The 24,051-nt window shown below is 40.3% G+C and overlaps 1 protein-coding gene across 1 annotated transcript in view; it reads right to left on the bottom strand.

Moving 5' to 3' along the window:
* Nucleotides 1–24,013, bottom strand: part of RGL1 (ral guanine nucleotide dissociation stimulator like 1) — an 84,636-nt gene extending 60,623 nt beyond the window's left edge. The window contains exons 1-2 of the mRNA XM_009275834.2: nt 23,987–24,013; nt 22,921–23,031 (exon numbers count right to left, since the gene is read on the bottom strand). Of these exons, the coding sequence (XP_009274109.1) occupies nt 22,921–23,031; nt 23,987–24,013 (138 nt within the window). The remainder of the gene's footprint in view (nt 1–22,920; nt 23,032–23,986) is intronic.
* Nucleotides 24,014–24,051: the final 38 nt, after the last annotated feature.

Consider the following 24,051-nt stretch of genomic DNA (forward strand, 5'->3'; position numbering starts at 1 on the left):
GGGGAATAATCAAATCATGGAATGATTAATCTTCAAAAAGCTACAAAATACAAGCATCCATAACACCAGTCTGAGAGAAGAAAGACCTAAGGTATCCTTCACTTAACATGCAGTCACACATCACTTAAAGAAAGTAGCAAGACAGATGAAACAGAAAAGTTGTTTGAAGAACAACCGGATTCCATGGCAAAAACACACAGAACTTAATAATATGTCTTTCAAGATGCTACGTAAGACTCCTATTCACTTTAGTCAAGTATTTTTGCAGAGAACAACTGCAAAGATATTAACAACTTGTTTGACATAGCGTTTCCTTCCAACAATGATCTTAATTAACTTTATAATTGAGCCTGCTCCCCTTAAAAGGAAGAAAGCAGGATTGTCCTGTACATATATTGACAGATAAAACCCTCAGCAGCTGACAATCATGCTGAACTGACTCAAACTTGCACACATTGTGCTGACTCCTCCCGTCCCCACCACATGACCATTAAAAAAACCCCAAACTCTGAAAACTGGTCATTTTGCACTAACAATACCACATAACAGCGCACATCAGAAAGAGCAGTGACCGAACTAAGCTTGTCAAATGAAGTCATATGTATTTCAAGTGTCGTTAGGGTAGGCCCTCGGGTGTACACATCCATGCTTCCTCTTGCAATCAGTTCTGCAATGCTGGCAGTATTTAAGAGCCTTGCATCCCACCACTCTCCTCTCTGTCCTTGTCTTCCACTCTGCAGAACTGTCAGCCTGAAAAACAGCTTGCATGAGATAAGACTCTGAACTTGAAGCAGAATTTCCAGTCTAGGAAACCGTGGCTTGAAATGCAGGATTTGGGTGGTCAGAGGTAGGATCTCTTGCAGCCTGCAGACTCCAGGCAGCATAGATGCTTGCCTTTGCAGGAGCAGCTGCTTTTATCATACAGTGCACTTGGAAATAAAATGACTATGGAGCTCTCCACAGAGTTCTCTCCACTTCGCTAACTCCCATTTCCTCATTTTGGATGCTGCTGAAAATCAGAATTCTGCATGTTGACTGCACCAAACTCAGAAGCCAAAATAACTTTATGAGCTCTTTCCTATGACCCGACAGCTAGGGGTATTCCTGGATTTCCAAAGCTCCACCCTTTTCCTTTCCTTTCTTACCCCATAAATAACCGTTCTTGGCAGCAACCCAGAGTTTCCAGGACCAATTAATTCCATGATCATTATACAAAAGGCATTCTCATTTTCTGTATCCTTAGAGCTCACAGCCTGGCTGGTATCTGCCTGAAGAGCTGGCAAACAGTAACAAAAGCTGTGGGTCAGATTTAGGGGGGTGAAGCACCTCTTACACAAATGCTGTTGCTCAGTTAGAACCCTTTCACCCAGGCACCTTGCAGATACTTAAAGCCACTCTGGGGAAAATAAGAAACAACATGCATACCATGGTGCTGAGCTGTGCATTCTCACACTTTCTGAAGTTATGCAAATTTAGACTCATTTGGATATCGGTGAACTATGCGGGACAAGCTCTAAATTAATCAAAGCAAAAGAAGCCTAATTTACACATCACCTCTCGCTGCATGCATCTAAAGGAGTTTAAGCAAGTGCATTAAGAAATTGAATCTTCAAAGAGGTCTACATTAAGATGGCATTGTCCAACTCTTACAAATGCTGGAACTTACTCAGCCATGGGAACATATAAATTCCTCCTCTGAATTTGGCCCACTTCTTAGAAGCATCTGTGCAGCAAAGAAATGTAGCCATGTTATTCAGTGAGAATCAAGTCCTCCGAGGGTTTCACTATGCAACATACAAGCTTTTTAAAGAGACCAAAAATTGCCCCAACAGCTTAGTCCCAAATCTCCATCTCTAGCTATCTTGTATGATTTATGCACTTACCTTGTCATTGTTTCCTACCTACAAAAAATTCCTTCTTATCCTGATTCCCACCTCCTTTGCTAGCAGGACTTTTAAGAAAATCAAGACAAGCCCTCCCACCCTCTTCTCGTCTGACTTACTGCCTTCATTGAGTTAACTGAACCTGAAACATCAGATTACTTAAACCCTTTTCATTTTTGTTTGTCGTGTTTCACAGTTCTACAGGTCACCACAATCTTGTTCTCTCTTAAGCATGCCAGAGACGTATTATTTTCATAATACGTCAGTATGTATAACTACTCCTTGTGGTGGTCTTGATTGGACATTGAAGCTTAGCAAGTTCCTAATTTAAAATAGAAAAGCAAGAAAAAGAAACCAGTAAGTCAGGTAAGACTCTTAGTCATGTGCATCTTACATTGTTTGAGGAATAGCTGTCATCAAATGACATTTACTAGAAACACTCTTCTAACCCAGCAAACAAATGTGTCCCATATTAAATATCTTTCCAAAGCCGTTCTATATTAGAGGAGAATTACTTCTGTAAAACTCAGCGTCCTCCTCTCTTCAGCGCATAGGAACACCAAAATGTCCAACCACCAAACTGAGCAGTAAATAAATACTCAAAATAATAGACAGCTAAGTGAGTAGGGCATCAGAACGAAGGCAAGGAAATAGGTATATTGCCCATTTTGGCAGTAAAATTAGCCCATTTTCTAAAATATTTTGACTTCTGGAGACAAAGGAAGTGTTACATAGCGTCTCCATGAGGGAAGAGCTCTACATAGAGTCTTTGGACTTGCATAAAACAGTCAGTGATTAACTGTCAAAACTAATAAAAGCTTTCACAGGTATGGGTTATAGAGGGTCCCTAAGAGAGAGAAATAGGCAGCTGGGGCCATTCCCCCGTGCCCCAGAAACAGTAAATAGGAATTAGTGTTTCTGCTAACAACCCTTATCTTAACTTCTCTTCCTCCCTCCCCACACTCTCACTGCTTCCAATCTGTCCTGGAAATTCGCAGGTGCCAAAGCCTGCTTACAGTTCCCAGGCTGAGTTACTTACCAGGAACCATAAAGGAGAAAGGAAGGGGTGTTGAGCGGGGAAAAATAGTACAAAAGGTGGCTGACAGCTGAAATATTTCACTTGACTCTGAAACAGCTTTCAGTAATCCTGACTATAGATTACAATGATAGGTATCCTTCCATCTGAGGAATACTTAGAGGTTCAGGATCACAGCACAGCAAATATTATATTTACATACAGAATGCAAGCCTCAATTATGATTATCTGAAAACACAGCATAATCAAGCAGGATGTTTCTACTGTTCGCTACCCCAGAAGTTAGTATCATCCATATCTATAAAACTTCAGACAAATCAGATTACACAGCCAAATATGCGCTTGGCTACCACTAAGTTTAGCCAGAACTACTGGCCGAACTTTGCAAGAAGTGCAACTATTTTCTCTGCTCACAGATTTTAACTAATTTCAGAAATTTTAGCTGCACAAGGCAGAACATTTGCTAACTGCAGATGGTAAGGAGTTTGGCTCTTCAGATGACAGTTTTGCAGGAAGAAGAGTCCCTCTTAGGAGGTCCTCAAAGGTGGCTCAAGAGAGTCTTAGCTCTCTGGAAATTCAAGCCGTGGTAATATTAGCCCTGGGTAGAGCCATATGCAAGACCTCTGTGTGCCTCAGTTTTTCCAGCTATGGAAGGGCAGATTAACACTGACCTCCCCTAAAAAGTACTTCACAGTCCATAGATGACAAGTACTCTATAAAACTAAGCAATATCATTTCTACACCACGTCCATACAGCAGATGTAGAAGACCACCAAACCAACCCAGTTTTGTTGCAATAAGCAGGCGGTGGAAGCTAAAAATGGCAACTGAAAACATGACAAATCCATGCATTCAGCTCAAAAGGCCAGATCCCAGCTCAGTTCTTTGTAAGGTCTACTGGGAACTTGAAAACAAACCGTCTCTTACCAAAATGAAAACTTCTCCCCAGTTCCTCCTCACCCATTTTACCGTCTTTGGAGGATTCACCTGCCAGTGTCATGCAATACCAGTCAGTCTAGATCTTAATACAGGGTTGAGACACGAGAGTGTTCAACAGAAGAGACCTTCACGTGGCCTTAGCTTTTGCACTGTTACCGAACGATTGCAGAATACTGTCATGAGCCAACAACTAAGGGCACAGCAAGCAAGTAGCAGTACAAACCCAGGCATGAACAAATACTTTGAAAAAAGAATACTGTCAAAAATCATTGTGATATTTTTGTTAAATGACATGATACGCTGATATGCATTGTAAGCAGCCAGGTTGAATACACATAATGGAATTCACTTAGTGTGTAAATCTCCTACAGAAGAGCTAACTGAACTCTGAAAACGTGGCATAAATGGCTAAGGCCATGTCAACTTCCCAACTTTAAGAGCATTTCTAACACACACGAACACGCACAGGTAATAAACTACCTTCCTCACTTCAATACGTTAAGTATCTTAGGTTAAATTACCGACCTAAAAGCACATATTAGTCCCTTTTCGTCCTTCCAGGACTCCTTTTGTATGCAAATATGAAAGAACTTTATACAAGGCAGACTGTATAAGCTAGTAGAAGTCAAGTTACCTGATTCAACAACATGTGACAACACTATGGCCTCTACACAGAATACTTTCTCCTATTTTAAACTAATCTAGATTTCAAAGGCCTGCAACATTGGACCTTTCATGCCACGTCACCTACATCAATATTCTCTCAGATATAAAAAATACAGCTGCTAAAGTCATCGTCCAAGCCCATAAATAACTCATAGTCTGCCTTGAAATCAGAAGCCTTGTCCTTCAAGGTATGTAACCCTGTCCCAAGCCTTATGTCCTGGTCTCATCCACCTCAATGCTTATGCTGCAATTACTGCATAACTGCAATTTTAGTATTGTGTCCCCTCTCATCTCCCTAATTCCCTATTTTATGGTTATATGACCCTTGATTATTTTGACACAAGGCTAGACAGCACAGGATTATTTCCAGTACAACTGAATTTTGATGCCACTTAATACTGCTATGATATCAGTCCAATGACATCCCCACTGCACAGAAGTTAAAAATTCTCAATTATCCTCGTATTTATAAGCTGTCTGGATGTTAAAGATGACAACATCTCTATGTCTACTCTAAGAAATATCAGAGGAAAGCTATTATACAAATTCTGTTTGTGAAACACTGGTTAGTGAAGCCATTTGCCATGCTTCTTTCATGAAAAATGCTGAAACAAAATATGCTGCCATGTTTTAATAAATGCCAAATATAGCAAAGAGAAGGGATGATTGCTATTACCACTAACACAGACAGACAGATTTAATATGGCAAGAGTCACACCATTTAATGAAAATTATAGGTCAACATGAAAAAATTGTATTTTGACCGTTCAGAAACGTAAAGACCATTTTTCACCAATACCTACGTTGTTGGTAGTCAAACACAGTGTGACTTTTCACAGGAAAAGTATCACAATTTTTTCCCCTTCCAGGAATGTAATTTAATTTAATTGTGGAGCTCATCATCACTTTCTGCTCAGTCAGTAGAAACAAAGAACATCCTGTATGAGACAGCAGGCAACACTGCTGAACTCGAAGTGGGTTTAAGGACGCCACAAGTCATAATTCTGTTGCCTAATAGTAGCATGAATGCACATTACATAATCCAAAATGGTTTTATTCATCCTAATTGTATTGTTGCCTTTCCTTTCACACTGTAAAGCTTGCTCAAACAGTACACAGAAATTAAAATTATACTGACTCAGGAAATCAGTGTAAACTGCTACTGCGCTCGGTATCAACAGCAAGGTAAGAGTGATAGATTTTAATAGTATGAATAGCTGGAAAATAAAATGGTAGGTGTGGGGAAATTAAATGCATTCTGACAGAGGAGAAAATATTTAGCAGAAGACTGATTCAGATTTTAAAATAAACTGAACTTGAAACATAAGGTATTTTTGTGGAAGAAAAAATATCCAGGAAATGTTGTTACATGTTTCATAATAATTACTGTGAGCAATCTCTATTGCCAACCTTTTTTCATCTTTTATAAAAGAAATAGGCTAGCAGTAAGAAAACCATTTTTATGATCACAGCATGAATACATACCTAAACTGCATTATAAACTTCATTTCAATGGCTGTACTTTTTACTACCCTTTGTTTTGAAACTAAGAGACCTCTCCAGGGTGGAGTCTGAGTAGAAAAAGCAGTAATAGTAAGCTAACGTTACCTAATATTAAGAGTTACCAGCTTGAACATTTATTTAAGTGCTGAAAGAGTCCAAAAATATTAGTTCAATCATTAGTCCAGGCCAAACTGCATTTTTACTATATTATCTAGACATCACAGGGGATCAGATTATGGAATCTCTTAGGATTCTTCTCTTGTACACATACACACACATATAGAGAAAAGGAGTGTCTATATACGACTACATGCGTGACTGTTATGTACCATACCTGTGATGGCAACATCCTTGTGCTGATTCTATAGGTATGTTCTCTATGACAAATTCTGCATTTTGTATGACAAACCGCATAAGCATATGGCAACTAAACATACTGCATACCTACACAAATTACTGCCTTCTTATAACTACAGCACCCAGCCATTAACCCATCTCTTCCAACACAGCAGAAAGCAGCATGGGTTGCGTGAGCTGGTGTTGAACCCGCTGCAGACATTTGTATTTCAGTTTAAGAATGCTATGTTGCAGTTGAACTTAAATCCTTAGGCAATGGACACAAATCAAAACACACATAGTTATGTGGAGGTATTGAGTCAGAATGACAAAGTATAGCTTACAAGTAAGGGGGAAAGAAAGAACAAAAAAATGTCAGGCTGTAAGATAAAACAGAAATCGTCCATGTTTACTGTCTGTTCTTCCCCCCCGGGTTGTTGTTTAATTACCCATCAGGAGTTAATAGCATACCTCTGTTGTTCTCTGTCCTGTTCTAACTCTATGGCCACCTGACATTTTCCTGAACAAGATGACTGTTTTTGCATGAAGAAGAATGCAAGCCTCATGGTTTAAGTAAGTGTGCAAGAGTTCATTCACATTTTGTATGCTACAGGGAGCCAGCAGACCGAAAGCACAGCCAGAATCAGTCTGAAGCACTCAATGGGAGGAATGCAAAAGCGTAAGATCTGACTTCCAAATGAAATACGTTATTGTTACTTATGAAACATTTCCAACAGCAGCACAATGGCTGCCATGTCAAAACGTAAGACACCATCCCTGCCCTAAAGGGTTTCTACTCTAAAAATATAAAATGAACTGCAGGTAGAGCCAGAGATTACTACAAACCAAGCAAACAGACAAAAGGATGCGTAGGCATATCTTCATAATAATTTTCTGTTGTATTTGCACGTAATATTTAAACTGGCTTCCAAACGCACCTCAGGAACTTTTAGTTAACTAATCTCTTTTGCACTGAAGACAACAGAGTTAACCCTTAAGGTTGTACTGACTTGTCGTTTGCATCCCAACACCAACAAAGCTTTGAAACATTACCAACCTCATCTAGTAAGTTTTATCCAGGTGAATACTATAAACAACTGAAGGACATTCTGCACTTGATTTAAGTCAAATCAATATGATTCAATGCATGCAAGCTTTTATGCAAGTTTATGTGGGGCATAAACTATATATAGGAGGAAATAAAACCCTAGATAGCTCTTTAATATGTGATGGTCTATTTCTGCTTTAGGATATATAGATACTCAGAAGTTTAGATTATTGATTTTTAAGAGTCAGAAGGAGTCACTGAGATCAGGAAGTCTCAGCTACTACATGAGATCGATCACAAGTCTCCAGTTTGAAGCCCAATAGCTATGATAATTTGAACACATCTCAAAGCATTCAGTCATTCCATATTGTTCAATAATTCTGAGACCTTTCAATAGAAAATGCCACTTTATAATAAAAACATGTTGTTTTACTTGCACAAAGAGCCCATGGACTCCCTAGAAAGGAAGAAACAGCTATTGACTGGGAGAAAAGTTGAGCCTTCATAAGGAGAAAGGCAACTGTACAAAGCAGCTGAAGGGGTGGGAGGGGAAAAGAAAATAGTCCTTTAAACTGCTTGCAGAACAAAAAGGTGGGAAGAACATAAGAGGAAAACAGATGAAAGAATAGAATATAACAACAGGATCACTCCGCAAAAACATTTTAAATGCCTACACCTTATTAATGCCATTGTGGCTCAGTGGCAGCATTGCCGGCTGTAGTCCACAGGCCATGAGCTGGAGACCCATGCAGCACTTGAAGCCACTGCAACCCACTGCGCAGGGGAGGCACTCCTCCCTGTGCTGCGTGGCACACTGGGGTCCTGCTGGAAGGTTTTTGGAAGAAGGAGATAAATGCTGGTGTCGCATTCAACACACCCTTTCTCTTCACAGAACAGATTAGAAGAGCCAAGCCTCTGCAGCTGTAAGCAGCAGAATATATTGCTCTCTAACATTTCAATGGTAAAGATTGTACAACAGAGTCACAGGGCATATCAGGAGGATCTTGCTCTGCTACAGAACTTTTCTTGTGTGTCCGGCACAGTAGAAGAGTTTTCTCTCTCATAGGTTTGAATACTACGCAGTCGTATTAAAGCACAAGAGTTTGCCTCTACGCTTCTCGGATCACTAAATCTCAAAATGAATAGTAAGTATACTACAGGTGAGAAAATTAAACCCCAGAAGATAAGTTGGTCAGTTCAAGCCCCAGAGTGAGTCATTAACTAATGAATACCGAGCATGGGACTCCTGACTGGCAGTACCTTTCTAAATCCAGCATCACAATTGTCCTCAAATTGGTACGACAGGGCCATTATACATAATAATTCATGTGCTCAATATCACATACAGCAAACAATTTATTCTCAGAGAAGATTTCACGTTATTTTTAAGTCATGGGAGACAAGTGGAACAGCAGCAGCTAAGGGACCACCACCACAAATTTCAGTATTTGCAGTATGCAGTAACTTCTGTACTGATGCAGGGCTGAGCTACACAGAAATGATTGCAAAAATTTGGACATAAATTGGTATTTGGACACAAATTGGTGGCAAAGAGGAACAAGTAAAAACTCCATCAAACTGTAACCCAGTAACCTGACAGAGCAAAAGGTTAATGACTGCTACCATGCAAAATGGCAGAAAGCTTCACACTTAAGGTGGAGGCTGCCAAAGTTTCATTTTGATTGCCAAAGCTGTTAAACAGCAGCTACACTCTGATGGGCAACAGATGGCTTATGCAACTAAATGTAGAGAAATGTAAGAGGCCAGCAAAAAAGTCTGCTGAAAATACTACCCTCAAAGGTCACACTGTGGCACACAGATCAGAGAAAAGATCTGAAGGGTTAGAGTAGGCAGAACATTAAATCTTTCAGCACAACTCTTGGAAGCAGCAACAAAAAGCAAACAATTCTGCAAAGTATAAATAAAGGGTACCAAAGCAAGTCAAAGGACATTATTCTTCCACTGCATAAAAGGCCTGATGAGACCACATGTAGAGTACCATACTCTGTTCTAGCTGCCTTATTTTTAAAGCAGCTATTATGAAGTTGAATGGGGTAAAGCAAAGGGCAACCCACACGATTCCTACATTCGCAGAGTCTAAAACAGCAAGGATGCCGACTTTTGTTTTACTCACAAAAAAAGCAGGATCTGAGCACCCAGAGTTCTCATTGACCAGGAGGAGGTTGCAGGACTGCTGGAAAACAGGCCCACAACAAACTCCCATACTGTGTTGCAATATGGCCCTGACATCTTCTGGGCATTAAAGTTCTCATGATTCTTTTTATGAGTGCCTGTGTTCAATTTTATTCTGCCTCGTTAAATATTTGCTGCAAACAAATTGAAACCAGAACTTTATAAACAGCAACACATAATAATTGTCATTTTAAACTAAACTAGAAGTTTTTCCCTCTGACAATGGCCAGATGGTATAGAGGAAGGTGAAGAAATAACACCCATAACATACAGAATAACCAGTCTAAAGGGAAAGACTCTTCTCAACTGCAGGACATGTTTGTTTTATACCTAAATCACAAAAAGTTACGTCTTGTGTTTTAATTCTCATGTAGTATTCATGCATTTGTTCTCATTATTTATATAAATGTCTAATCCTTTCTGAATCCTTCTAGACTCAGTTGGACTCAATTACTTCTTCCAGCAGCGAGTCATTCAGGTTAATTACATGCAATGTAAAATTACATATTTCTTTCCCTTGCTTTCAAACCCACCAAACACTCCCTGAAGATACAGCATCCCTTCTCCACTCACTGTTTTAAATGCCTTCGCTATATCCTCCTGTTCATCGCCAGTATCGAGCCCCAATTCTGTGAAGATTTAACAAATGCTTTTATTGTTAAACCTGCACATCAACCCTAGTTGCACTAAGACGCAAATTTAACAGTCCTCACCTTCTCAGTGTCTCCAAATGCTGGCAATCCTTTCCCATCTGTGGATCCCTTTTCTAGTTCTCTTATCTTTGAGATGAGGGAACAAGCATCAGGAATGAGTGAGGTGCTACTGTAATCTCCTTAGTAGTATCTTCTAAGCTTCACTTCGTTCTCTGCTACAGCTTAATAATTGAGCTTGCTTTCGCAACTGCTGTTGCACAGTTGGCGAATGCTTCCACAGAACTCTGGACTCTCAGAAGTCCAGGTCTTCTCCCCAAGTGGTTTTAATTAATTCATTTCTGGTCCTAAATTGTTTCAATGTGCTGCTGTGCATTGTTAAGCAGCTGCTCCTTGAGGCATATATGCCACATGTGGAGAAGATAGCTGTGTGATAACACTATGAAGCCACTAAATAAATATTACCATGCAACTTTGACAGCTAATCCATCTCCCTCAGAACTTTTTCTAATGCTTCAACCTCTTCAGCAGCTTCAAAAAAATAACCTTTTTAAAGTCACATTGTCCCAGAAACACTTTCTTCTTCTCTCTTTCCCACCTCCCCAAATAAAGGGGAACTCTACCAACTCCCAGGCAACAGCACTGCTGCTGAGTTTTAAGTCCCACCCAACTCATACTTTTGTGCTCTGTTACATTACAACGTATTTCACATAGTCTGTTTGGTGAAAATTTGTGGCCATTCTTTGAAAGTCATTTGGATGAAAGATGTAAGAATGCAAGATCATTTTCATTTCACTTGGATAGGTTTTTACTTTCCTTCCGGTCCCTAAATTATTGGTGACATGGTGCTGAACTGAACTACAGTGCAGCTGTATTCAGGCGTTAGCATGAGTTCATTTTGGTCCAAGGTAAAGTGATTTTCATAAATAGTAAATGGGTTTCTATGTCCAAAACATAGAATTCCTCACTATAGCTTTAAAACTTTATTAAAAAAAAAAAAACCAACAAACCCAAAACCAAAAAACACCCCACATTCTCATACATCTCAATAAAATTCTTATTCCAGAAGGTGTAAAAACATAACACAGACTTTACAGTTCACCCCTAAATGCTGGTGTACCACCCATGAAGAACTACAAGTCATGTCTCAAGAGCTTGTATGGCCACCAAACATGAAAAGAGAGCATTTTGGAGGTGAATCAAGGGCAAAAGAAGTTCTGGGAGACTGCAGGGGCAAACCACGATGACACCCTGGAGACAATCACTGGTCAGCTGCTCAGCCCTTTAGGAACAAAGTCTAGATGGATCTGTGTTAACTATGAGGAGATACAGAAAAGTATGCAAATAAAACATAACAAAAATACCATCCCAGGGTTCAAAGAATGGTCTATCAACCCTGTCTACATCCACTGGACAAAAGCAGGTTTGCTGCTGAGCAATCCGCTAAGAATATAACATTTCAAATGCAAGAGGGACACTGTTTTTCTGGTGTTAAAAAAAAAACCAAAAAAGTCTTATTCATAAAGATAATGTTTTACAATCTCTGATACTATCTTACTGGGGTGACCAAAAAACCCCACATTCTCATACATCTCAATAAAATTCTTATTCCAGAAGGTGTAAAAACATAACACAGACTTTACAGTTCACCCCTAAATGCTGGTGTACCACCCATGAAGAACTACAAGTCATGTCTCAAGAGCTTGTATGGCCACCAAACATGAAAAGAGAGCATTTTGGAGGTGAATCAAGGGCAAAAGAAGTTCTGGGAGACTGCAGGGGCAAACCACGATGACACCCTGGAGACAATCACTGGTCAGCTGCTCAGCCCTTTAGGAACAAAGTCTAGATGGATCTGTGTTAACTATGAGGAGATACAGAAAAGTATGCAAATAAAACATAACAAAAATACCATCCCAGGGTTCAAAGAATGGTCTATCAACCCTGTCTACATCCACTGGACAAAAGCAGGTTTGCTGCTGAGCAATCCGCTAAGAATATAACATTTCAAATGCAAGAGGGACACTGTTTTTCTGGTGTTAAAAAAAAAACCAAAAAAGTCTTATTCATAAAGATAATGTTTTACAATCTCTGATACTATCTTACTGGGGTGATAAACAACACTAAGACATCACACACATTTTGCCTCTGGTTTACAAGATACTACACACCAGCTACACAAAGACAAGAAAAGGATTCATGCTGAGTTAGCATTCATTTACCCCTTTCACACAAGGTAACCCCATTTTCTTCACAGGGCTAGGCTATGATCTGATCACTTTGTGCTCGTATCTTCACACAGCTGTACCCCCTTACAGTGCTAGCTATAGGAAGCTATATATTTAGAATAGATTCTTACAGCAGTAGTAGAAGATGCAAGTTCAAAGCATGCATTTACACACTGTCACTAAACATATTTTTAATTAGCTTTACCAAGGCTAAATTTAAATACAAGCATGACTAACATGCTCTCAATGCTTCAGCCTGTTTCTTAAATGAAAAACATCAAAACCAAAACTGTAAAACTAATGGTTTCTCCAGGGCTATTCTCTTTACAGCATCTCAGTCCAGTTCGTATGCTGCTTCTCCCAGGCTTTCCAATGACACATAGCCACATTCCTTGCCAACACTTCTTTAACCCAACAAGTGACCTAGATCTTCTAGCATTCAGAAAGAAAATGCCAGTTTCTTTGCAGAACAAGCTGATTTTTTTGTTATTCCTTCCACTTATTTCTTCTTGAAAAAGCAAGCAAGATAACGTTCAGTGATGTTAGCAGCAAGACAGTTAGGATGCTACAATTCAGGGAGAACCTCTACCATCCAAGAAGCATAGTTTAAAAAGACAGGCCTCCTGGCTATTGGATGAATTCCCAGTAGAGATCAATTATAGTACAGGATGTTCTTGTATTCCTACATATCACAGGTAAACTGAAAGTATGTCAAAAGCAAGTTTTCATATATAAGCAGGCTGGCTGCAAGATTTCCAAAATGCAGTCACACACAACCAGTGCAAAAACAGAACAGTGCAGTCCCCGGCAACATTTGCTCAAGAGGCCTCCCTTACCTCTTGCTCTTCCACTTAATATAATGATCATTAGCAAGAGATGCCTCTGCACAGCCCTATAGGAAGGCTGCCTGTGCCTCTCTCCCTAGTTCCGTGTGGCCTCACCGGAGTATCCTACAGCCTTAACTCAGTGTTAACACCGCAAGATTAAAGCACTGACATCCTGTCACCCTTTGACAGCTTGGAATGGGAGGTTTTAAACTCAACTGAGAGCATGGTACTGTGCTACAAAGCCTGTTACCCTTCTAATTATGCATTTTGTATTTGGAACTGGGAAAGTAAAAGACAGTAATCTTTCAGGCTTCCATTTTAAAACTCATAATAAGCTCAGGTTTCATTTCTGAGTGTCTGTTCCACACACAGCCTTTACCCAGCTGATGACCACATTGCAGAGTGCTACTTGGGATATCCCTGGCACAGAGATCTGTGCCTGAACCAGGAAGTAAGAAGAAAAATATTCCATAAGAAGTCATTAATAAGGGCTACAATGCTATGGTACTATTATGCCCACAACTGACGGAAAGGACAGGAGGAAAGAGCCTACTCAAAACCAAAAGGCAAGCTGAATGAGATGACAAGGCTTTCTTTTTGATAACTATGTACCTGCCTACAGGTAAAATCATTTGGTTCCCTCTGAAGTCTCCTATATATCTTCTTTGTGGGTCTCTAGCAGTTGACAGGCATCTTCCACCATGCAAAAATCAATGTCAGCACACCCCATCTTTCTTACTTCTCCATCTCCAAGACAGTTCCTTGGAGGAAAAGGCATTCAGTGCAGACAATAGTGCAACCCGGTTTCTGTAGAGAGCCTGTCAGCTCCTTGGGAACTGCTTTTCTCCTTCTGCCAAACATATGGTCAGAACTATACCCTGGCCTTGGTCTGGGCGGTCGGGACAGGCTGCAGGAACCTGATTCCAAAGAGTCTGATTTAACAAAAAGGGACCAACATATGCTATAAATCAAGAGACAAAACAGCAAGCTGCAGCAAGGACAAAGATCAGCCAAGTCCTTGCCTGCTGGTTGCACAGGAAACTACACTTGACCAGAACATTTGGGACCCAAGAGTAAGATAAAAAAGAAATCACAGAGCTGGTTCAGAAGGGCATATGGGAGGGCAGGAGCAGGCTCAGAGAAAATTTGAGGTTTTTCGTGTTCCAAAAATGTTGATGGTTCCAGGCACCATTTAAATATCAACCCGTATTTAGGAGGTCGGTGTTGGAAAGAAAAAAATCCAAACTAAAACTTCTTTTCTGACATATTGTTCGAGTCAAAGAGAAGGTTATGTCCTAGGTCCTAACTGGGATACAGATTAGTTAGACAGACGTTTTTGTAATGTTTTTTCTGACTGAACTCTCCAACACAAGCTTCCTGCCAATGTATGTGACTGTAGAGGTGTTTAGAAGCCAAACTTGTGATCATATGCAGTGTGCAGTGCAAGACAATCATTCAAAATTCATTTTTAAACACCACAAAATTCTCAGAAAAGGTCGTTATCAAATAACATCAGTGTTAAGAAAACACAAAAATATTTAATGACAGATTTGGTACTTTTTGGCTTTTCCCCTCTCAGAATTTTGAAGGTAAAGCACCCTTCTACAGCAGTTCATTTATAGTTTTGGAAGTACATGTTCTGCTATACTCCCAATGTTACAGCATTAAAGACACCTTGAGACAAGTAATGTTTTGAATCAATCTCTGCCTGAACAAACCCCAGAGCCAGAAGTTCAGCTGTAGCCAAAAAAAGAAAGCAGAAAGAAAAAAACACGTATCTAAAATCCCCTCTAGACATATAACCAATGGCTAACTAAACCCCAGGCAGCACTGGCCATGAGGGAGCATAGTGTTTCTCTGTTATCTGGATATTTAAGACTGAAAGGAAGAGCAATCTGTGTCATCCATCAGTAGAGCAAGAAACGTGACGCTTGAGGACTGGCTCTGAAAGCTTAGCAATCATTTAAGATGTGGAGATACAGTCTCTATAGGCCTCCTCCAGTGCACAGAGGCTTGGGGGAACTCCCGTTCCTGGCTGCATTTCCTGTGACCTGCCCCAGTTAAAACTCCAGAGGCAGAGTGCAGGTCTCTTCCTCACTCCTTCCCGGATAAAGGACTCCAATAGGAAAAACATTTGCAAGCATTAGGAAGGCCCTCCTGTCTCAAAGACTCATTCCTCTCTGCTTCCCTCAGATTCCTTGAGGGCTGGACACCGGTCGCCCACCTCTCCCTAACCCCTGGAAGAGGGAGATAAAGCACTCTAGCTAGTTAACAGGGAGGTCTACAAAAGTCACTTCACAGCATTTTGAAAACTCTTGTTTGCTTTTCATTTTGTAATTGTCTTGTCCATCTGCCCATGCCACACCCATGCCTTTCACAGCTCATTTTCTGCGGCACTGCATCCACTCTATTCTTCTTACCCTACTGTTCCCCCTCCTCCAATTCCACACCAACATTTTCTAACACCTCTCTGCTACTTTTCTGCATCCACTTCTCCATATTCTGCTTCCAAGTGCATATTCAGACATCTGCACAAACAAGGCACTCTCTTCATGCATCTCCCCCCCTCCCTGCTGTACTCCTCACTCCCGCTTGCCCTTCTCTCGCTGCCTCTAGAACAACTGCTTCAAATCTAAAATTTGACAGCGACCTCCTCTTCGCATACTGGTCTCTCCAGCAGCAGGAGAGACCAGCACCACTGTCTACCTTGAATTAACCAAGGCTTTACAGCCACACCTTTTCTTCATCAGCCTGGATAAGACTATGGGGGACTTCTACCACAAAATAGCTGCTCCCAAATGTTCTCCTCTGCAGCCTCTCTTCTCTGGACTCTCCTCTCGTCTTCATCTCTTACATACAACCAGCTCTGCACAATTGACTTCCCTCTCTCTGATTATACATCTGGATTTCTCTTCTTCTCTTGTCACAAACTCCCACATATTTCCCTCAAAAATGCAACTTCCATATCAATGATCTACCCCAATCCTCCCCTTTGCTGCACACTTTCTTACTCTTATATTTCCTCTTGGCTTAGAAACATACAATTGGAGGATGCTGTGTTCTGCTATCAAAGGAAATTACCTTATAATCCTCTTCACCAACTGATCCAGCTCCAATGTTGATGCTGTTGGGTTCTTTGCTTCCTTGACTCTTGCTGGAGCGTCACTCCACTATCTCATTGCTCTGATGATTTGAAACTTCTTCACATTTCTAACAATTTATACACCAGTCTATAGCTGGTGTGAATGGTTCTTTTCCCTCCCTTGTGCTTTCTTCATATTTTTTATAGGTATTAATCATATACTCCCTAAATCTTCATTTTGTTAACCTAACTAAGATATAGTCTTCAGATTATAATCAGACATATTCGTCATTTTCTTGATGATCCCAAAAGTCCTCTCCTGTCTCCCTTCCAGTTTAAATCAACTTTCTCAAAAATTACCAGAATTACAGACTGTGAGCCAGGACACTTTACAAGGGGGTTCACGCTTCCCATCTCTGCTGGCAATAATCTAAAACAACAGAGCATCACATTTGCCTTTTCTGTTTTGCCTCATGCTGGTGGCTCACATATCCTGTGATTGACTAATACACCCAAAGTTGGAAGGGATGAGGACAAAAAATATCATCCTATAGCAGAAATTATTTTAATTCATTCACAAACATGCCTTTGCATCCTGTGCTACTTAATTTCATCCCACTTCTGTTAAAGCAATCCTGAATGTCAACCTGTAGGATATTTCCACCCTCCAGGTGTTTTCTTCCTCTGCCAGACCATCAGATTTCGTCAGCATGCTTCTGCTTTTATGTCACTGACCCTAATGAACGAGACAGCAGTTCAGTCACAGGACTGACCCGCATAGAGCTCCCTAGGCACCTGTCTCCACACTAACAGTCCCTCTTTCAGCTTGAGCTGCAGCAGCAGCTCTTCTTCAACAGGTCCTTCACCTACCTTATAATTCCTCAGTCTCTCCAGAGACTAGTTTTTTTGAGTGATTTCAAAAGTAGACTTTCAAACAAACAAACAGATTAAACCCACAGCCTTTTTAAATCTAGAAGATCAGTTATCTTCGTGAGACAAATATCTCCTACCTACCTAGATCACACCTCCCCCATCCCAAATACAGGCACCACTGCTGTTGTCCAGTCATACAATGTCATTTCTGACTTGACAGATGAATTAAAACTCCCTGCTGCTCGACTATCATTTCATACACCAGTTCCTTTGTAGTTCTGGGCTGGACGCTACCAGCTGCCCAGTGTGGGTACACATCAAGCTTTTAGGCAGAGACAAAACATAAAGACATGTGGAAGTCCCATGTGCCATCATTACCATCAACCTCCAGGTTCACCTTTGTCATCTTAATAGCAAATAGGCAAAAATTTATTTAGTTTTTGGTTTATATGTAGATTAACTTTAATTCCTATCTCATTCTCTCTGTGAAGCAAACTTTTTGTTGTTGTTGTTCTTATATGGCTGACAAACCTTTAGCTGTTTGTTTTCATTTGCATTGTAAGGCTTGACTTTTGGCAACTCTTATTTTAACTCTTAGATACAGCTTTCTCTGCTGACGAGCTTTTCTCTATTTGTCAAAACCTAACTCCTAAAAAAAAATAAATCTTTTTTAGATTATTATTCCTGCACCCTTTTCTGAAAGTTTTTTCCCCTTATTCAAGCTAGAAGTCAAGGTAGCGTTTGCAGTTTTGACTTGCAAACTTCCAAGCTCACACATTCAACTATCTGAACTTCCTACTCCACTTGATTTCACAAATACTTCCCACAGTTTCCAAGTGTGCCCCTGTAAAGCTAAGCATCTCACAGACCTACTCTACTTACCTTTCTACAGAATCTAATCATTTCCTGAAAACCAATTTAAGGCAAACCCCACTGACACAGCGTAACTTCCTGTTGGATCAGTCATATTTGATGAAGGAATCAGCTGGCAATAGTATCTACTGCCTTGGTTCAATTCTGGTCATTTGCCAAGAACATTCACCCATCTGGGTAGCCTTAAACCACCCCCTCACTTGCCTCTTTGCTATTTATATGGTCATTCATTTTCTTCCTGCCTTACTGTCTTACTCCATTCATTCTTTTCTCTTTCCATCACTGTAAGGCCCATTCTGCTAGCCCCTAGCCCTGGTGCATCTTCAGTGTATACATCCACTGGCATCTGGCACAAACAAAACAACCAGGCCAATTACCTTCACCAGAAAGGCCCTTTTTTCCTTCCCCTCTTTCTTCGATTTTGTCCACTCCATAGTCAAGCAATTTCAGTATTTCAATTTAATCTCATTCCATACTTGCAGTCCCAGCTTCTCAAATTCTCCAGCTCTTGTTCTTCCTTGCAAAGGACCCCTTGAACAATTCTCATTTCTACCATTTGACAAGTGCAGAAGTTTCTTTCCTGTGGCCCTCCTCTGATCCTTTTGCCTGTCCAGTGGATCCAATCCCAACCCATATGGCTTTCTCTTGTACGTTTTGCCTCCCATAGTCCCATCACTCTCCTAGTCAAAATCTCTTTCAGTCTCTCACCTCTTAAACCCCCATCTCTCCACTTACTTCTCTACCTGCTGCTCTTTCCTTTCACTTTCAACTAACTGTTTACTCTTCAGTTTACTGTTTACAATAAATCACTGACTGGAGTTCATGTCTTCCAATGCCATTCATACTCTGTCAGCATACTGCTCCTGGCAACAGAAATTCAGGTGTTTAGCAGCTGATCTACTTTTACAGCCACTGCCTTACTGTCCTTATCTGCTTCCGGCTACGGTATGATTCAGCTTGTCTGTTTCATTTCATGGGTACCTGGCTGTCAGTTCAAGATCAAAAAACCCCGCAGAACTCTAAACTTTTCATCTGTCTTTTCTGCTTTGTTGTCTTTTCTTCACGGACAATAGCACCATCCTGTTTGACACATAGGGTGCCAGCCTCCCTACAGGCTGTCTTTACATCCTTAGAGGTAAGCTGAATCTCATTTTTCAGGTTCCTTCTGTGTCATAGTTTTAAAATACAACCTTCTCTTTCTAGCCACATCATTAAAATTCCTTGCTGCACTCTCAAACCTTCTATTCCAGTTACCGATATGCCTCTTTCTCTAGCCTGATGTAATGCCATTCAAAATGATGCTGAACATCCACTCAAAAGCCGGCTGCAGAAAGCATTCTCCTCATCCCCTCTTTTGAGCGTGCCATCCATCTATACAAATCTCTACTTCTCCATCCTTCTCCCTCACAAAGAAGTTAGGCCATGTATCTCAGTTTCCATGGCCTTCATGGCTTGTTCCCAATCTCCACATCATCTCTCTCAAGATCCTGGAGACCTCTCAAGGTCTATCCTGGAGACACCAAAACCCACTTCGTTTTCAAAAAATGCCTTCATGCTTTCTCTTGTTGAATCTAGTGTTTGGAGGTATTCTCTCTCAACATGTCCAAAAGTTACATATGACTTTTGAAGTTTTGTTAAGACTCTCCATTGCCTTGATGTCTACAAATAACTTGAGAAAAAAAAAACAGACTGTTGCAAAATTGATACCACTGTCTTGGATACCAATCATCAGCTGAGACGACGTATGTGTACAGACAAGCCTCATTTGATATTTAGTCTGTAAATTCTTTTTAGTCAGGACAGTGTTTTTGTGCAGCATCTATCACAACACTGAGCTACTAGTAGGGCTTTTAATATTTCATAATACTGTAGTGCTTAAAGTCTTAAGCTTCACTAAATATTTAGTGACTAAGTATTTAGTGACAAAAACAGTAGCTATTATTGGCATACTTTGATGTCTAATATTAAATTTAAAGCTAAGAAATTTGGTGTTTATACAAAAGCTTCACACTTTAGAAAGTTATGGAACTGCTGATGACTGTGTAAGCCATAGCCTTTTTCTTTTAGTGATTGTAGAAGTTTGAAACACAAGAAAGACTTTTTTGTATTTAAATAGGCAAGTGTTTATGGTGCTTAAGCTGTAATCTTATGATTGGCTTTTAAACAGACCATTCTCTTATAACAGGGCCAACCATTCAAGAACCCTGGATGGGTTCTTAGGATAGAGAATTTTAAGAAAGGTTTATTAGACATCTTGAAACATAAAAGATCTAGGCTCATTCACTTGCTGGTACCTGTACAAGAACGTATTTAAGCAAGATTTCAAGCTTCTCAGTAATTAAAGGAATTGGTAATAAATCCCAACACATGTAGAATAAATAAGACATTTTATATTCCTTTCACCACAGGTTCTATGAAATTTTGTTAGATTTGCATTTCTCTTAGACACATCAAATAATTTACCATCTAATGCTTTTCAGCTGAAATGCCTCCAAATCACTTTACAAATGCAGCATCACTAAGAACTAACCACTCTGGAACTGCTGGTCAAACCCCTGCTCTGACACCACACAATATTTAATAGCCACATGCAACATCGAGGTTTTAAGTGACTCGGGCTTTTCAAGTCACAAGGAACTTGACCTGAACCAATAAACCACGAGAAGCTCAGTGCCTCAGAGAAGCTCGAACTGCTAAGTAGACCTTTACAGGACACAAACTGACATTGAAAAAGCAACTTTTTAGAAAGTAAATCCACGCATGCACATAATCAGTAACAGAGTTACTATATTTGTTACAATGAAGGCTCAATACTTGCTGATGTACAAATAGGTTGTTCCCATACTCTTCAGTTGACCTTGAGTCTTCAACCTAAGCCTGACTTAAGAGCACCATCAAAAAAATTAAGACCAACATTGATAAATCCAACAACTTATTAATTTAGTACTATGAATTTCAAAGCATAGAAAAAAAATTAAATTATCATAAAACGCTATAAGCTCCAGATTAAAAAAAAAAATCACTTGATGACAATTATAAAAGAGATAATTATGCTTTTCAAGGCAAAACTGCTGGGGGCAGGGATGGCTATTCATAAATAATGTTCTGGGTTAGAGGCTATTTATTGACTTCAGGACCACAGTAAAGCCATTAATAAAACAAGATCACAAAAAGAGCTTAAAATATTTTATGTTCTGAAGAGCTTAAGGGAAAAAAACAGCCCATATGTTTAAAAATATTTTTAAATAATATGCATGAGATTTTTTGCTCATGAAAGGCGCCAGCCTGGAAGCTGAAGTCACCGATTTATGCCTGGAACAGGTGCGGACTTCTGACACACTGCCTCCTTCCCCACAAAGAGGGCTCGATTCTGACCTGAAAAAACTATCTAGCCACAGAAAGCCAAAAGTCACTTCCGTGACCTTGCAGTCCCTTGTCCTCCTATTAAGATGGGCACCATCAGCTGTGGTGATGATCTCAGGAACACATATGCACTCCTCCTTTGAGAATATGACCAAGACCTGGCAAACTCCTTCTACATACAAGGAACAACATAGCCGAAACAGGAAAAAATTCTACTTTTCTAAAGTATGTTTATGGGACACAGACACATTAAAATGATCTCCACGTCTTACAGAAAACCACCAGCTGAGAAATTTACAGGAGCTCAAAAATACTTTCTAGTATTTTTCCTGGTAAAAACAGGAGGCAGAGATGGGAAATCTGCCACTCAAAGGAAGCAGATTTGAAATTATCCATTCTGATTAGAACTCTATGTACTTCTTGGAAACATGGGAAGGGGAGATTCTAAGCACTATCTGTATGCAGGACAGAATCTGCTTATTTTTCTTGACTGCAGTTTCAGCACTGCTGTATTGCTTTATCTCATGGAACTTCACAAGAAAATTATTTTATATAAATCTCAGGGCAGTTTTAAAAGTCTTTAAAATACCAACCTGGATACTACATCAAAACAAGTTCTTCTATTATTGCCTTTGATCCCGAAGAAAATATATAAACATAACAAAATAGTATGAAAGTTATAGCTACCTCCTGAAGATCTGGCTCAAACTGCCACAGCTGCACTGATTCCAATGAGGTGAGGACATTTTATATCAGCTGGGGACTTGGCCTGACAAAGGTGAAGGCACTCAGCAGCATGCCAAATTGAGTGCGTGTGCATTTAAGCTCATTTTACTTACCACTAAAGCCTTCATGCTTTTAAATACACCTTTGAAAAACAGTACAGAGCTGTAATTCTTGCAGAAATGCAGACAATTAATTTCTCATCCGGCTGAGAAAGCAATATGAAAATAAGACCCAAACCTATATTCACTTACGTTTTGAGGAAGTTTCTGCTAACTTTTCAGAGACCTTCATTAGTCAAAATACCATGACTATTTGTCTGGGAGACCTGAGATAGGTTCCTAACAGCAGAAACGAGCCATAGCCCCATCTGAAATAACTGTTAAATGTTCAACTTCTCAGACCATAAGCTAAGATCCTTATTTCTGCGCTAAGTATCATCTGACCCATGGCCACAACTTGTCAAATCTTTTTTACACGTCAAGAAAAGAGGAAGAGTCAACACAGGGAGAGAGTTATTTCAGATGACCCAGACAGACAACTTCAGTGTTTTGTTTTTGTTTTTTTTTTTAAATAGTGAGAGCAGTCAGTGCTAGAAGTTAATATCATAACAATTCATGTGGAATTCAGCTCCCAGGAGCAGACTCCAAAGTCCATGAGCAGCCTTCCAAAATGCCACCGCGCAAGCTCTACTTACCCCTAGCCATCTTGCTCCTTTGTTGGCAGCCTGCTGAATCTGCACTCTTTTCAGGGTGACATGGTAAACAGCTCCCTCTTCTACCTCTTCACCCCAGTCCCGAATTGTGCTCTGCCAGGAAAAGGGGAAAGAAAAAAAAGTAAGAGAGAAAGGAACATTTTCCCTCTTCTGCTAACCACAGTCTACACCAGGTGCTCTACTGCTTCACACAGAGCTGAGGGCAGAAGATGGGCTGCACAAAGTAAATACAACAATCAAAGCAATATGGGATACTTTTAGACTGAGGGAACACTGGAGATATTCTTGGCAAGCTGTCCTTTCCTGTGGTATCAAGATACCCTGACTTTCCATTTAACTATTTTTCCTAGACCAGCACATATTTTAAATAGTTGTATAAAGTCTTTTCTAAGGAAATAGTTTGGTTTTGATTAGCAGTCTTCTCTTCCCTCTCCCTCCCCCTCCCCCCTTTTCTAAAGCAATTAATCTCTTTGGCCTTTCATTTATGGAAGGAATTGCACTTTTTAAAACTGTTGAATTACTTAGGCAGACAGCCTTTAAACTTTGAAGCTAACAAGCATTTAAAATACAGCAACCCTTTATTTCTTTTGACAGGAGGGATCTAAAGCACTTGTGGTTTGCTTTTCCAAAACCTATTATTTCAAGCTACAAAAAACTTTACAGAGTCGACGCTTTAAAACTCACAAATAATAGAAAGCGGATGGAAAAAAAAAAAAGTGCAACGTCTTCCAAACTTTAACCGAACATGTGCTGCAATGACTCCTCATTTCCTAGATTATTAACCGTACAAAAGAGCACAAGCCGCTGCAACGCGGACAGAAAACATGCATCTGAATTTCTCCAAAGGGTAACTAACTCCCCTCTCCGGAGCACTCTCTTCATCGTCTCCGTGTCAGGCACACACACACACAGTTACTCGTGAAGATAAGCATCACTCGGAGGCGAGGAGGAGCAGAGCGGCTCCGGGAAGCGGCGGGCGGCGCGCCCGGCTCCCCGCGGACACCGGCACCCCGCGGCAGGGGAAGGGGGGAACGGGACACCCGGTTACCATTTTAGCTTTCCACAGCAATTTCATTCTCGATGCCTTCCCGGGCGCCTCGACGGGGCACGCCG

The sequence above is a fragment of the Aptenodytes forsteri genome, unplaced genomic scaffold (assembly GCF_000699145.1).
Source record: "Aptenodytes forsteri isolate BGI_AS27 unplaced genomic scaffold, ASM69914v1 Scaffold289, whole genome shotgun sequence".
NCBI classification, from domain to species: Eukaryota; Metazoa; Chordata; class Aves; order Sphenisciformes; family Spheniscidae; genus Aptenodytes; species Aptenodytes forsteri.